The following is an 11,244-nucleotide window of genomic DNA, read 5'->3' as shown; positions in this document are numbered from 1 at the left end:
GGGCAGGTTCCTTGTTTTCATCCCCTTTATAGAAACAATCGCTCTACAGAAATACTGTCCCCAGTCACAGCTTCCTACAGGAGCTACGTAGGAGAACCTGGAAATGCACTGAAACTTCTTTAAGCAGTAAGTATGTCACTGAGTCACGGAAATGTGCGAAGTTATAAAAGTCTATTTTATTTGGGCTGAAATATGTATATTATTTATTTAGTTTTAAAACAAGCTTATTATACAGTTTAATTGTTAATGTCACTTTGATTAACTTTCAATGACCTAGGAACAGAATATTCTGAGGTTTTACTGTACTACTTCATAAGAAATCCATTTTGTGTGGAAATACTGGTTTGTCAATTCCCTTAGTTTAAAATTTCATAACCGAATCACTTTAGCCTATTAAAGACTTTTTAAACTGACATAATATCCTACAAGACTATTCCGATACGTATCAACAAAACTGAACCCCGCTTTCTCCAATAATAAAAGAATGTTTTTTTAAACTGTTACTTTTTAAATGACGTGAGACTAAAGAAAACTGGTTCCTGGGTCCCGAATCATCTCTGGAGAAGAACACTCTGCGCTGCACCGCCTGCTGCCATGCCAGGCAGAGGTAGGGCCGGAAGTCCGCAGCGGCAGCGGTAGCGCCAGCGCCAGCGCAGGCGCCCAGGAGGCTGAAGGCGGAGGAAGGCCCGGCCGCCGCATGCGAGGTCTTCTGCATCAGACTCTGCGTCGTGGCAAAGAGAACCAAGCGATACTCACGCACGACTTTCTCTAAGAAATGAGAACACTTCTTCAGCGTGGACTCCTGTGCGCTAACGCTTTCTCCTCCGTTGGCACGGTCTATCCAGTAGAAGGCGGACAGGCTGTCCAAGATCAGAAGGCACAGGGAGGGGTGGCCGCAGAACACGGTCTCTAGTGAGTAAAGTGTGAGAAGTAACTGGGTGCTGCTACTGCAGTGCACCAAAAACAATCTTCCAAGGCAGTGTGTTATTACTTCTTCAGAACTTTGGGACAGTCTGTGCTCAAGAATCGTGACAAGTCGAAGCATATCAAAGTGGTAATCTGTATCAATAAACATGACTTCTACTTCCAGTCCACCTTCTGATTTTGGAAGTATACATCGTGCTGTTAAATGATACAGCATTTCAGTTTTTCCTGTTCCTTCTGGACCATGAAATTCAAGAATCTCACCTGTGTAAAATTTAAAAATGTCAGTCAAAATGCATCAGCACAATAATACTAGGCTACAAAGTGAAAAGTCTGCAACTGCAAAAGTGTTGAAAGCCATTTACTGGAATGTAAAAAAAAAAATAACCAAATCTATTTGCCATAAGCAAATATACATAAATAAGGAAATTAAAAGTAAGTCATTAAATTTCACCTCTGAGAAAGAAGTCAGTTACTAATTAACATCAAAGAAATTTGAAAAAGTGAATGACAACGTTGATCGGGGCCTAAGGGAATCACCTGGGATGAGCGTGCGTGCGCTCACACTCACACTCACACCGGTGCTACAGGAGAGTTAAGACTGAAGTGCCACAGATCTAGGGCCTTTCAAAACTCTATTGATTACTATGGTGCACACTATTTCTGGTAACTGATCACCCAATGTCCATTCTCTCCTTTTTCCTGACATGTAAATCCAATTGGAGAAGGTGACGTGCTCAATCTAAAAATTGTTTTTCTCAGTCTCCTTTGCAAAGAAGACTCACCAGGTTTCCTAGCTGTCAACAATGAGACACACACAGATGTCTGGTGGGATTTCTAAGTTTTGCTTTCTGGCTGCAGGTGTCACTGCTCTGCCACTTCCTTCTCTGGCAGTCAAGCAGCTACCTTGAAACAAGAAGGAAGAAAGGTGGCCCCTAAGGAGGGTGGGGCAGAGAACAAGAGGAACCCAGGATTTGGATCCCAATATGGCATCCAGGACCAGCCATGCACGGCCTGCCTCGAGACCGCTCTTGACATGAGGAAAATGAGCCTCTATCTGGTGAGCCACCGGGCTGGACTTCTCTTACAGGCACGTCTACACGTTTCCAAACTGCCTTCGCTTACTCTTTGCTATATGAATCTCTCTTGAAACTGTCCAGTCAGGATGACATCTGCATGCGAATTCTTCTCCTGGCATTATAAATCAAAGTCAACTACTCTGCACTTTGAAGACGCCAAATCTCCTATATAGGTTCCAATTACTCTCGTTCATCCAGGAAAGCACAAATTAAACACCCGGGGAAACTGTCTTGCCTCCAGAGCTGTTCAATATTCGCTCTCAACAATGGCCTTCCAATTCTTGCTTAAACTATTGCCATTTAATTTATGGCCGAACTACAAAACTGAAAACACCATGTTAGAAGTGCAAATTCTTAGGTCCCAGACACATGACATAGTCTGAGAATCCAGTTACTTTATTTCCTAATATTACTAATAAACCATTATATGTTGGAACATTCACAAATAATGCGTAAGAAATCTAGCAAGTTGCCATCCCACACCATATTTAGGTAGTATAAAACTTCAGCTAGTTTCTTCTACAATCTCACATACAATTTGCGATTCAAAATTTACATTAAAGAGACTCCCTAACCCCCTCAAAAAGATTCCAGCTTCAAGGAGTGAAACTATTTTCACATTAACAATTGTTCATAGGTGCTCTTATTAAAAGTTAACATAGTGACTAAAACTATTCAACGTAGACGTTCAGTTTTCTCTCTCCTACTGTTATTACTGAGGAGCTAAGCTGCCCCCAGATAAGTCTTTTACTGCCTTATATTATAGAAGGAGCATAAATTACATGTACTGGATGAAGAAACGTTGACAGAATATTAATGGTAGTGAAGGAAAGTTGAAAACAGTTTAGCAAGATTAAGCTGAAGTGGTTTGTAAGACACAATGAAGGGACCACACGGAAACTGCTCCAAATGCTCCCTCTCTGCTCCCCAGAAAAGCAGGCAGAAGAGGCTGATCAGCAGCAGTCGACCTTCCTACAGCACTTTACACACGAAAAGGGGCTTCTTCACACCTCACCTGATCCTAACAACGCAGAGGTAAGAGAAGCAAACTTTACCATCTTCCGCGGTCACACTCATCCTGCTATGTAATTCTGACTTCTGACTTGGTTATGTCTCTTGTCAGCGGCCCTAAGGTTGGGACTTGAATGCCACATTCCGAGCACAAAACAAAGTTATCTTCTGAATGCACTTCATCAGATTACTTTCTTAAGAACTTCTTGAGAGACAACTAGAGAATGAACAGCGAAGTCCTGACTTGGTGAAGGTTCAAGGTTTGTGGAGTTTTGAAAGGAAGCAGATCTGGTAAGGAGTCACAGGCAGGAAGTTGGGGGGGCCTTTGGTTGGCAGAGTCCAGCAAGTGTGAATGCCCAGGAGCAAGGCCTGGAACAAGGGACTAAAACAGAAGATGAAGCAAGAACAGGAATAAACTGTCCAGTGCTACTCTAGCCCCCCACCTGCTGTCCATCCCCCCAAGTTGTGCTGAGACTTAGCTGCTGTCAGGCCGTCAGCCCCCCTCAGATTCAGAAGGCAAGGGTAGTGATTTAGAAGTTCTTCTCACATACATAATACATAAGCAACGTAAGGGTTTTTAATTCACAAATTCACATAAATATCCTAACATGAATTTAGCTTTCAAAATGGTATGCTGAAATGTAGCTCTAGGAGTCACAAAATAAAAATGTCCTATGGCCACAAAAATTTAAGATTCAAGACAATAATTAGAGGCTGGATACAAAAATCTGGGAGAAAGCTACACAGAAATAGAGAACAGAAACTTTTCGGTAGGTGAGAATAACCTTCAAATTAAAAATGGAAGGGCAAACACTCCATTCTTGGGATACCACTATAGTTAGAGAAGTCAGATGAAACAAAAACTGAACAGAAAAGTCAGAAGGGAAAACAACAGAGTACAAATGAGGTTTCAAGAAAATGAAATAGTACTAAATAGTACTAAATGCAGCAGAAAAGTTCTAAAAACAAAAAATGGCAGGGGAGAGGTAGGAAACAGATCTCTCACTGGATAGTGACCTAACAGCAGTAAATGTGTAGTTTGCAAAAGCACATTTCATATAAGTATTATTTTATGAACCAAACTTCAAAAACTGAGATACCAGCAGACTGAAAAGGCACTGCAGGGAGCAGTCACTGCTTTTAGAGTAACATCAAAGATCACCCAGCTTCTAGGAAGTCGGGGAATGCACAAGGAATTAAAAAAAAAATACAATGGTTTATACTCATTTAAAAAGTAAAAAAAAAAAGAAAAAATTCAATAGCAGTTCTATGAAGCTGAAGATTTAAATGAAGATAATTTAAGAAAAATGTACCATATCCCGAGGTGTAAGGGAGGGGAGTCCACAGGGATAAAAACACAGGGCCCTGGTGAGAGGGTAACTGTGAGGTATATCTGGAATTCTCAGAATAGGGAAAAAATGAAAATTTTGCCAAATGTTTTCTTGGAGAGGGGTGGTGCTCATAAACGCCCTTCCGTGTAATGAGAAGGAATAACTCTGTGAGCACTCTCCTACCAGCGGACGCGGGTTTCTAAAACACCACACACTAAGAAATAGCTGCTGGACCATATGGATTCCTGAGATCTTTGGTTCCGCACGAATGCAACTGAGGCCAAGTCGAAGGTTAAGGCCTTGGTTAAGAGGTTATCAGGTATATAAAACACTCTTCTCCTTTTACAGATTAATAGCAAAGCAGGTAAAAAAAAAAAAGTAATTTATAAAAACTGGGGAAGCAAAATGTACAAACTTGCAAATTACATATGAATATGATCAATAAGGTCCTTGAACTAGATTCCCTGCAAATATGTTTAATGATTAACTGAAATCGGTTTCACTAATTTTATACAACTAATTTTATAAGACCAAAAAGTGTGTTCAAACATGTTTTATAGAGGGGACACAGTCATTTTCAGTGTATTTGAAGACACTAGCTCATGTTTCTATGAGCTGCTAAAAATATTACACCCATGCCCAGTCAAAGCACTGAGTATGACAACAAGTACTGAGCAGTTAAAAAAAAAAAAAAAACCAACAACTCTCTACTGCTTGGCACTTGACGAATTAAACTAATCAGAAAATCTGGATGGCTTAAGTCTTGTTACTGTCACAAATGGAATGCTGTAAAGGTCTGGATAACAGATTGCCACGGTGAGTTTAAGATACTAAAGATCCTTCAAAACAAGGAAAAGAAAAAACAGCCAAAAACACATCATCTTGGTACCAACAAATTGTATAATAGATAAATTTGCAGATTATAATCATTACAGTACCAAAGAGGTAAAATATTGTTATATGGTACCCAATAACTACTATCCAAAAAAGCATTGAAAAATGTTTTACAACAGCCTTAGAGACATCATAACCCCTAAATCTCTTACTGCTTCTACCTGAGCTTCTCTATAATTTCTGATAAATTACTGCTGTTGATCAGTAATCTTTATAATCCCAGTTTTACGTGCGCTATTGCTCCAGTGAGTATTCATTTAACTAGTTTTACAGCTCCAAGATCTACGATAGTTTTAAGTAAACTTTGTTAGTGATTGAACAGATGGAGTTTTTGAAGTTTCTATAAATGTAACATTCAAATGTATAAGCTATGCTGCATACTCACATTTCAACATCAGTTTCATAAGCTTCCACTTATTAATATCCTTTGTGATAGAGAGAATTGAAAGACAGTCGATCTTTTGTCTAACTTGATCATAAAATTTGTATTTTATTATTGATAGTTTAGAATTTTATTTGCTAATACATGTGCTCTATAAGAAATATTAAAGGGAATTCCTCAGGCTGAATGAAAGTACCGTGGACAGTAACTTGAATCCAACAAAGTTAATAAAGAATACAAGTAAATGTAACTAGATAAAGTGCAAGTAAATGTAACTAGATGAGTAAATAGGAAAGATAGTATAAATGTGTTTTATATTTGTAACTTTATCTGTTTTAAGAAACAACTGCCTTAAGTAATAATTTCAATTATATCAATTAATAATTTTAAATGTTTATGGGCATACAATATGTAAATATGTAATTTATAACAGCACAAAAGAAGGAAGGAATGAAGACAACAGTAACAAAGTTTTTATAAAATAGTATTTTATAAAATACTATAAAATGAAATTAAGATAGTATTAATCTAAACTAAATTGTCATAAATTATTATATTAATTGTAATCCTCAGGACAACTAATAGTAAGATATTTTTTTGAAAAAGTAAAAGTAATGACAAAGAATTAACTTGGTATGCTACAAAATAGCTATTAAACACAAAAAAAAAAAACAGTAAAAGAAGAACAGAGAAACAAAAAGGACATAAGACATATATAAAACAGAAAGCAAAATGGCAGTCATAAACACTATCTTATTGGTAATTATTTGCTATAAATGGATTAAACAGTCCAAACAAAAAAAAAGAGCAGAGATTGGCAGAATGGAATTAAAATACATGATCCAACGACAGGCTGTCTAAAATGGGCACACTTTACATTCCTAGTTACAAACAGGTTGATAGGGAAAGGACAGAAAAAGATATACCATGCGAACAGTTACCAAAAGAAAGATGAGCAGCTATGCTATTATTAGACAAAACATACTTTTAGAAAAAAATGATTAGAGACAAAGAAAGGCACACACATAAAATATACCATCTTAACCATTTTTAAATGTATAGTTCAGTAGTGTTAAGCATATTCATGTTACTGTGAAACAGATCTCCAGCACTTTTACCTCCTGCAAACTGAAACTCCGTACCCGTCGAACGACCCCCTCCACCCTCACCCCCAGCCCTGGGTAACCATCACTCTACTTGGTTTCTCTGAATTTAACTACTTTAGATACCTCATGCAAGTGGAATCGTGCAAGTATTTTTCTTTTCGTGACTGGCTTATTTCATTTAGCACATCCTCAAGCTTCATCCATGTTGCAGCATGTGTCAGGATTTCATTCTTTGTGAGGCTAAATTATACTCCATCGAATGTACATGCTGCATTTTTATCCATTCATCCGTCGAATGTTTGGCTGGCTTCCATCTCTTAGCTACCATGAACAGCGCTGCTATGAACACGGGCACACACATACCTCTGCAATGCCCTGCTTTCAATTCTCTTGGATACATTATATACCCAGAAGGGCAACTGTTGAGATATATGGTAGCTATTCTGGAGGAACCTCCGTACTGTTTTCCGTAGTGGTTGCACCATTTTATAATCCTGTCAACGCACAAGGGTTCCAATTTCTCCACATCCTCACTAACACTTGTTATTTTCTGGGTTTGGTAGTGGCCATCCTGATGTATGTGAGGTGAAAAAGAACATTTTATAAAGATAAATGGTCAATCCATCAATAAGATATAATAAAAACTTATTTGTGCCCAGTAATACATGACGCCTCAAAGCACGTGAATCAAAAAGTGACAGAGATAAAGGAGGAATAGACAATTCAACGATAATAGTTGGAACCTTTAATAGCCCGCTTTCAATAATGGATAGAACTAGTCAGATCAGCACAGAAATAGAAGACTTGAGCAACACTAAAAACCAACTGGAACTAAAACATCAATGAAACACTGGCCCCAACTAGCCGAATACACATTTTTGTCAAGAGCACATGGAACATTCTCTAAGATCGACCAAATGTTTGGCCATGAAACAAATCTCAGTAATTTTAAAAGATTGAAATCACAGATGTTCTCTGATCAGAAATGAATAAAAACAGAAATCAATAACTAGAAAAGCTCTAAATCTTCCTGACCTTGGTTTAGGCGATGGCTTCTTAACTACACCAAAAGCATAAACAACAAAAGGGAAAAAAACAGATAAATTAGACTTCATCAAAATTAATAACTTTGTACTTCGATGGACACAATAAAGGTAGTAAAAAGACAACCCACAAAATAGGAGAAAATATTTGCAGATCATACAGTTCATAAGGAACTTGTATCTAAGATATATAAAGGACTCTTACAACTCAAAAAAAAAACCCCAATTTTAAATTGCCAATGAGCACATGCAAAGATGCTTAACATCACTAGCCATCAGGGAAATATAATCAAAACCGCAGTGACATCATCACTGCATACTCCCTGGGAAGTCACTATACTCAAAAACATTTGTTTGCACGATGTGGGGAAATTGGAACCATCATACATTTCACTGTTGGTAGCATGTAAACTGTACGGCTGCTTTGGAAAACAGTCTGGCAGTTCTACAAAAGGTTACATAAAGAATTACCATAAAACCTAGCAGTCCCTCTCATGGCTATTACTCAAGAGAACTGAAAACACATAACTACAGAAAAACTTGTACACAAATAATCATAGCATTATTCATAACAGCCAAAAACTACAAACAACCCAAATGTTCATCAACTGATGAATGGATAAATAAAAGGTGGCATACCCACACAATAGAGTATTATTCAATAATAAAAAGGAATGAACTAGTCTAAGGCCACACTACGCTGAACAAGCTCAATTCCGTCTGATCTCGGAAGCTAAGCAGGGTCCGGCCTGATTAGTACTTGGATGGGAGACCACCTAGGAAGACCAGGTGCTGTAGGTGTTAAAAATAAAAAAAATAAGGGATTGTAAACTGACGAGGTCAACCAAGGGTTGCTTTGCCTGAAAAAAAGGGGCAAATCTATGAAGTTAGAAAGCAGATTAGCAGTTGCCTAGGGCCGAGTTCTGCTGGAAGAAACGGGGCGTGATGCTAACAGGCTTGAGTTTCTTCGGGGTGAGGAACATGTTCTGAAAGCGATGGTGCTGATGGCTGCACAGCCGTGTGGATACAAAGATCCCTGAACTGTGCACTCGAGTGTGTGAGCTCTACTTCGATAACACTGTTACATTCAAAAAGAAAAGAGAAAGGAAAAAACAACCTAAGCATACTACCTTCTTTGCAAATTTGTCCCTACCGTAGAAATTCTAATGAACAACTAGGTATGTATTTTCCCTACTCTAGAAATATTAACAGAACGAAGGTACCTAAGGACTTTCCTGCGATTCTCCAACTTCTAAAGGATAAAAAATATAACAAAATTCTCATAAATACTGTGTTGGGATAAAAGAGGTCAATGCTAATTTTGAAGATCTACCGTAGATAAGCCAAACTTCATCTCATCTGACATAGATAAGGAAGGCTTAAAAGTGCTGTCATGATCTGCTTCTCAGTTTTCATTTTATAGTGTACCCTATAAAGCCTCTTGCTAGGAGTATGTGAACATATATGAAAAAACACTTGTTTTACAAATCGTAATTTATGACAATATATTTTGGTTTGAGATTGTTTTTACCATGCACAGGTGAATCTTCATCAGCAAACAGACATGGTTCTATTTCTTTTAAGGAACTTCTCCCTTCAAGTCGGACAAGGAGCTTCAAAGGAAAAAAGAGAGAGAGAAGGAAAAGTCATTATTTAAAAATATAAAACCCTAGAAATCTACACTTCTATAATTTTCCAAAAGTCTATAAAAAGGACTTTTCATAATTTTGAAGATTTGGAAGAAATTATACAATAGGAAATATAACTTAGGAGAAGAGCTATATTCGTGTATTCAGAAAATTTTTTTTTGTTTATATAACAAACAGCGATGGCATAAAGAGAACCCCTGCCCTCAGAGGAAGTGGTAGCGTAGTCTGGACTATAGGACCAAACAGCTAATTGTGAAGTATTTACCCTCCTTATGCATTATAATTATCTTTCTCACTAACTTATACTTATTACACAGATATCAGCTTTTAATTTTTCTCTCCATTAAACTGTCAGCTCCTTATCTAGTGGGGGGACGGGACAAAGGAAAAAGATGGAGAAAACCTCCTTGTGGAGCTCCCACCGAATTGGTTAGGTAAATGGAGCATAGGCAGGCATACCAGGCAGAGGGGACATCAGCTAAGGCGCAGGGATTATACAAAGCACCACATGCAGGTAAACTACAAGCAGATTTGAATTGCTAAGCTTGCAGCATGAAAGCGGCAGGAGATAACGAAGTTCTGCGCGCGAGAGGAAGTCAGAACACAGAAGGTCTCCGACGCCACGCTCAGGAGCCCGCGCTCCGGCTTCTCAGCGAGGGCAAGGAATTTTAAGTGACGCAGTGAGAAGCGGTCTAGATAGTGCAGAGCAGATGGCTAGGACTCCAGACCCAGACCTGCGGGTCACTTCTTTGAGCCTGAGGTTTCTCATCCGTAAAGTGAGGATAACAAACAGGAGCCCCCTCACAAGGTTGCTGAGGATTCACCGTGTTAAGAGTGCTGAGCGCTATGTAAGTATGAGCTAGCGCTACCGGAATTTCAAACAGATCGTCCTGGAGGCCAGTCGGGACCTGAGACTCAAACCAGATGTGGAGAGAAGGCTGGGGTCTGTGGCAGGAATCTGGAGGAGGCATGCCTGCACCCAGACTGAAGTTAGGGTGACGGCAAGCAGAATTCGGGTGACTGATTTAAATGTCAGCGGGGGAAATGTAATCAAAGCTGATTCTCAAGTTTCTTAGGAATCAGCACAGATTTGACAACCCTTCTACACAACAAAAGAAAAAAGAGCATATCACAAACGGGAAGAAGAGCAGTCCACTCTTTGTGTTTTTTTCAACTGAAGCCAAAGTTCTAAAAAGATTTCCTAAAGTGATGAAAAGGCTCTACACATTAATTTAGCGAATATTTACTGCATTTCTATCATGTACAAAGCACTATGGCAGGTAAAATGGAGACGACAAAGATGAAAATTAACCTGCCCTGAACCTGTGGTCTAGGTGCTAGGTGAGATCTTATTATAAAACAAGGCAAAGACTGCCGACTACAGAAGGACGGAGGTGCGAGCTGGAGCAGGGAGGCTGAGGGCCTGCGCCAGGTCGAAACTATTTTCATAAACATTAAGATGCTACTTGTCTTCTTCACTGTTGCCACCTGCACAGACAGTGCAACAGCAACGGTGGCTAAAGCTGCGGGCACCCGGGACAGTCAAGGCCGTGGCACCAAACGCTATTAGCACACAGCGTTCACGGGTAAAAAACCCACTACAAGCAAAAACAGTCTTACATAAAAGGCGGTAAAAGTTACTTGTTCTTTTGAATAGCAACCCTCGAGTACTTTTTAAAATATTCTTTGTGATGACTCGGGAAAACATACTGGTAATAAAGAATTTAACTTTGACAAAAGAGGTCTGGCCTTTGCCCTAGGCTGCTGGGAGATAGTGTCTAAGCCTCTGGGACTATCCTGCCTGAGAAGTGTCCTTGTTTACTAG

General features: G+C 39.0%; 1 protein-coding gene and 1 pseudogene across 1 annotated transcript; one reads left to right on the top strand and one right to left on the bottom strand.

Moving 5' to 3' along the window:
• Window positions 1-152: 152 nt before the first annotated feature.
• XRCC2 (X-ray repair cross complementing 2) lies at window positions 153-10,390 on the bottom strand. The gene is made up of 3 exons (XM_006920659.3): window positions 10,289-10,390; window positions 9,302-9,383; window positions 153-1,188 (listed from the first exon to the last, which is right to left on the bottom strand). The coding sequence occupies exons 1-3, from the start codon at window positions 10,388-10,390 to the stop codon at window positions 446-448; spliced, it is 927 nt and encodes a 308-aa protein (XP_006920721.1). The 3' UTR covers window positions 153-445.
• On the top strand, window positions 8,453-8,571 carry LOC112469986 (annotated as a pseudogene).
• Window positions 10,391-11,244: the final 854 nt, after the last annotated feature.

Source organism: Pteropus alecto, unplaced genomic scaffold (assembly GCF_000325575.1).
Source record: "Pteropus alecto unplaced genomic scaffold, ASM32557v1 scaffold48, whole genome shotgun sequence".
NCBI lineage: Eukaryota > Metazoa > Chordata > Mammalia > Chiroptera > Pteropodidae > Pteropus > Pteropus alecto.
This window is presented reverse-complemented; position numbering and strand designations above follow the sequence as displayed.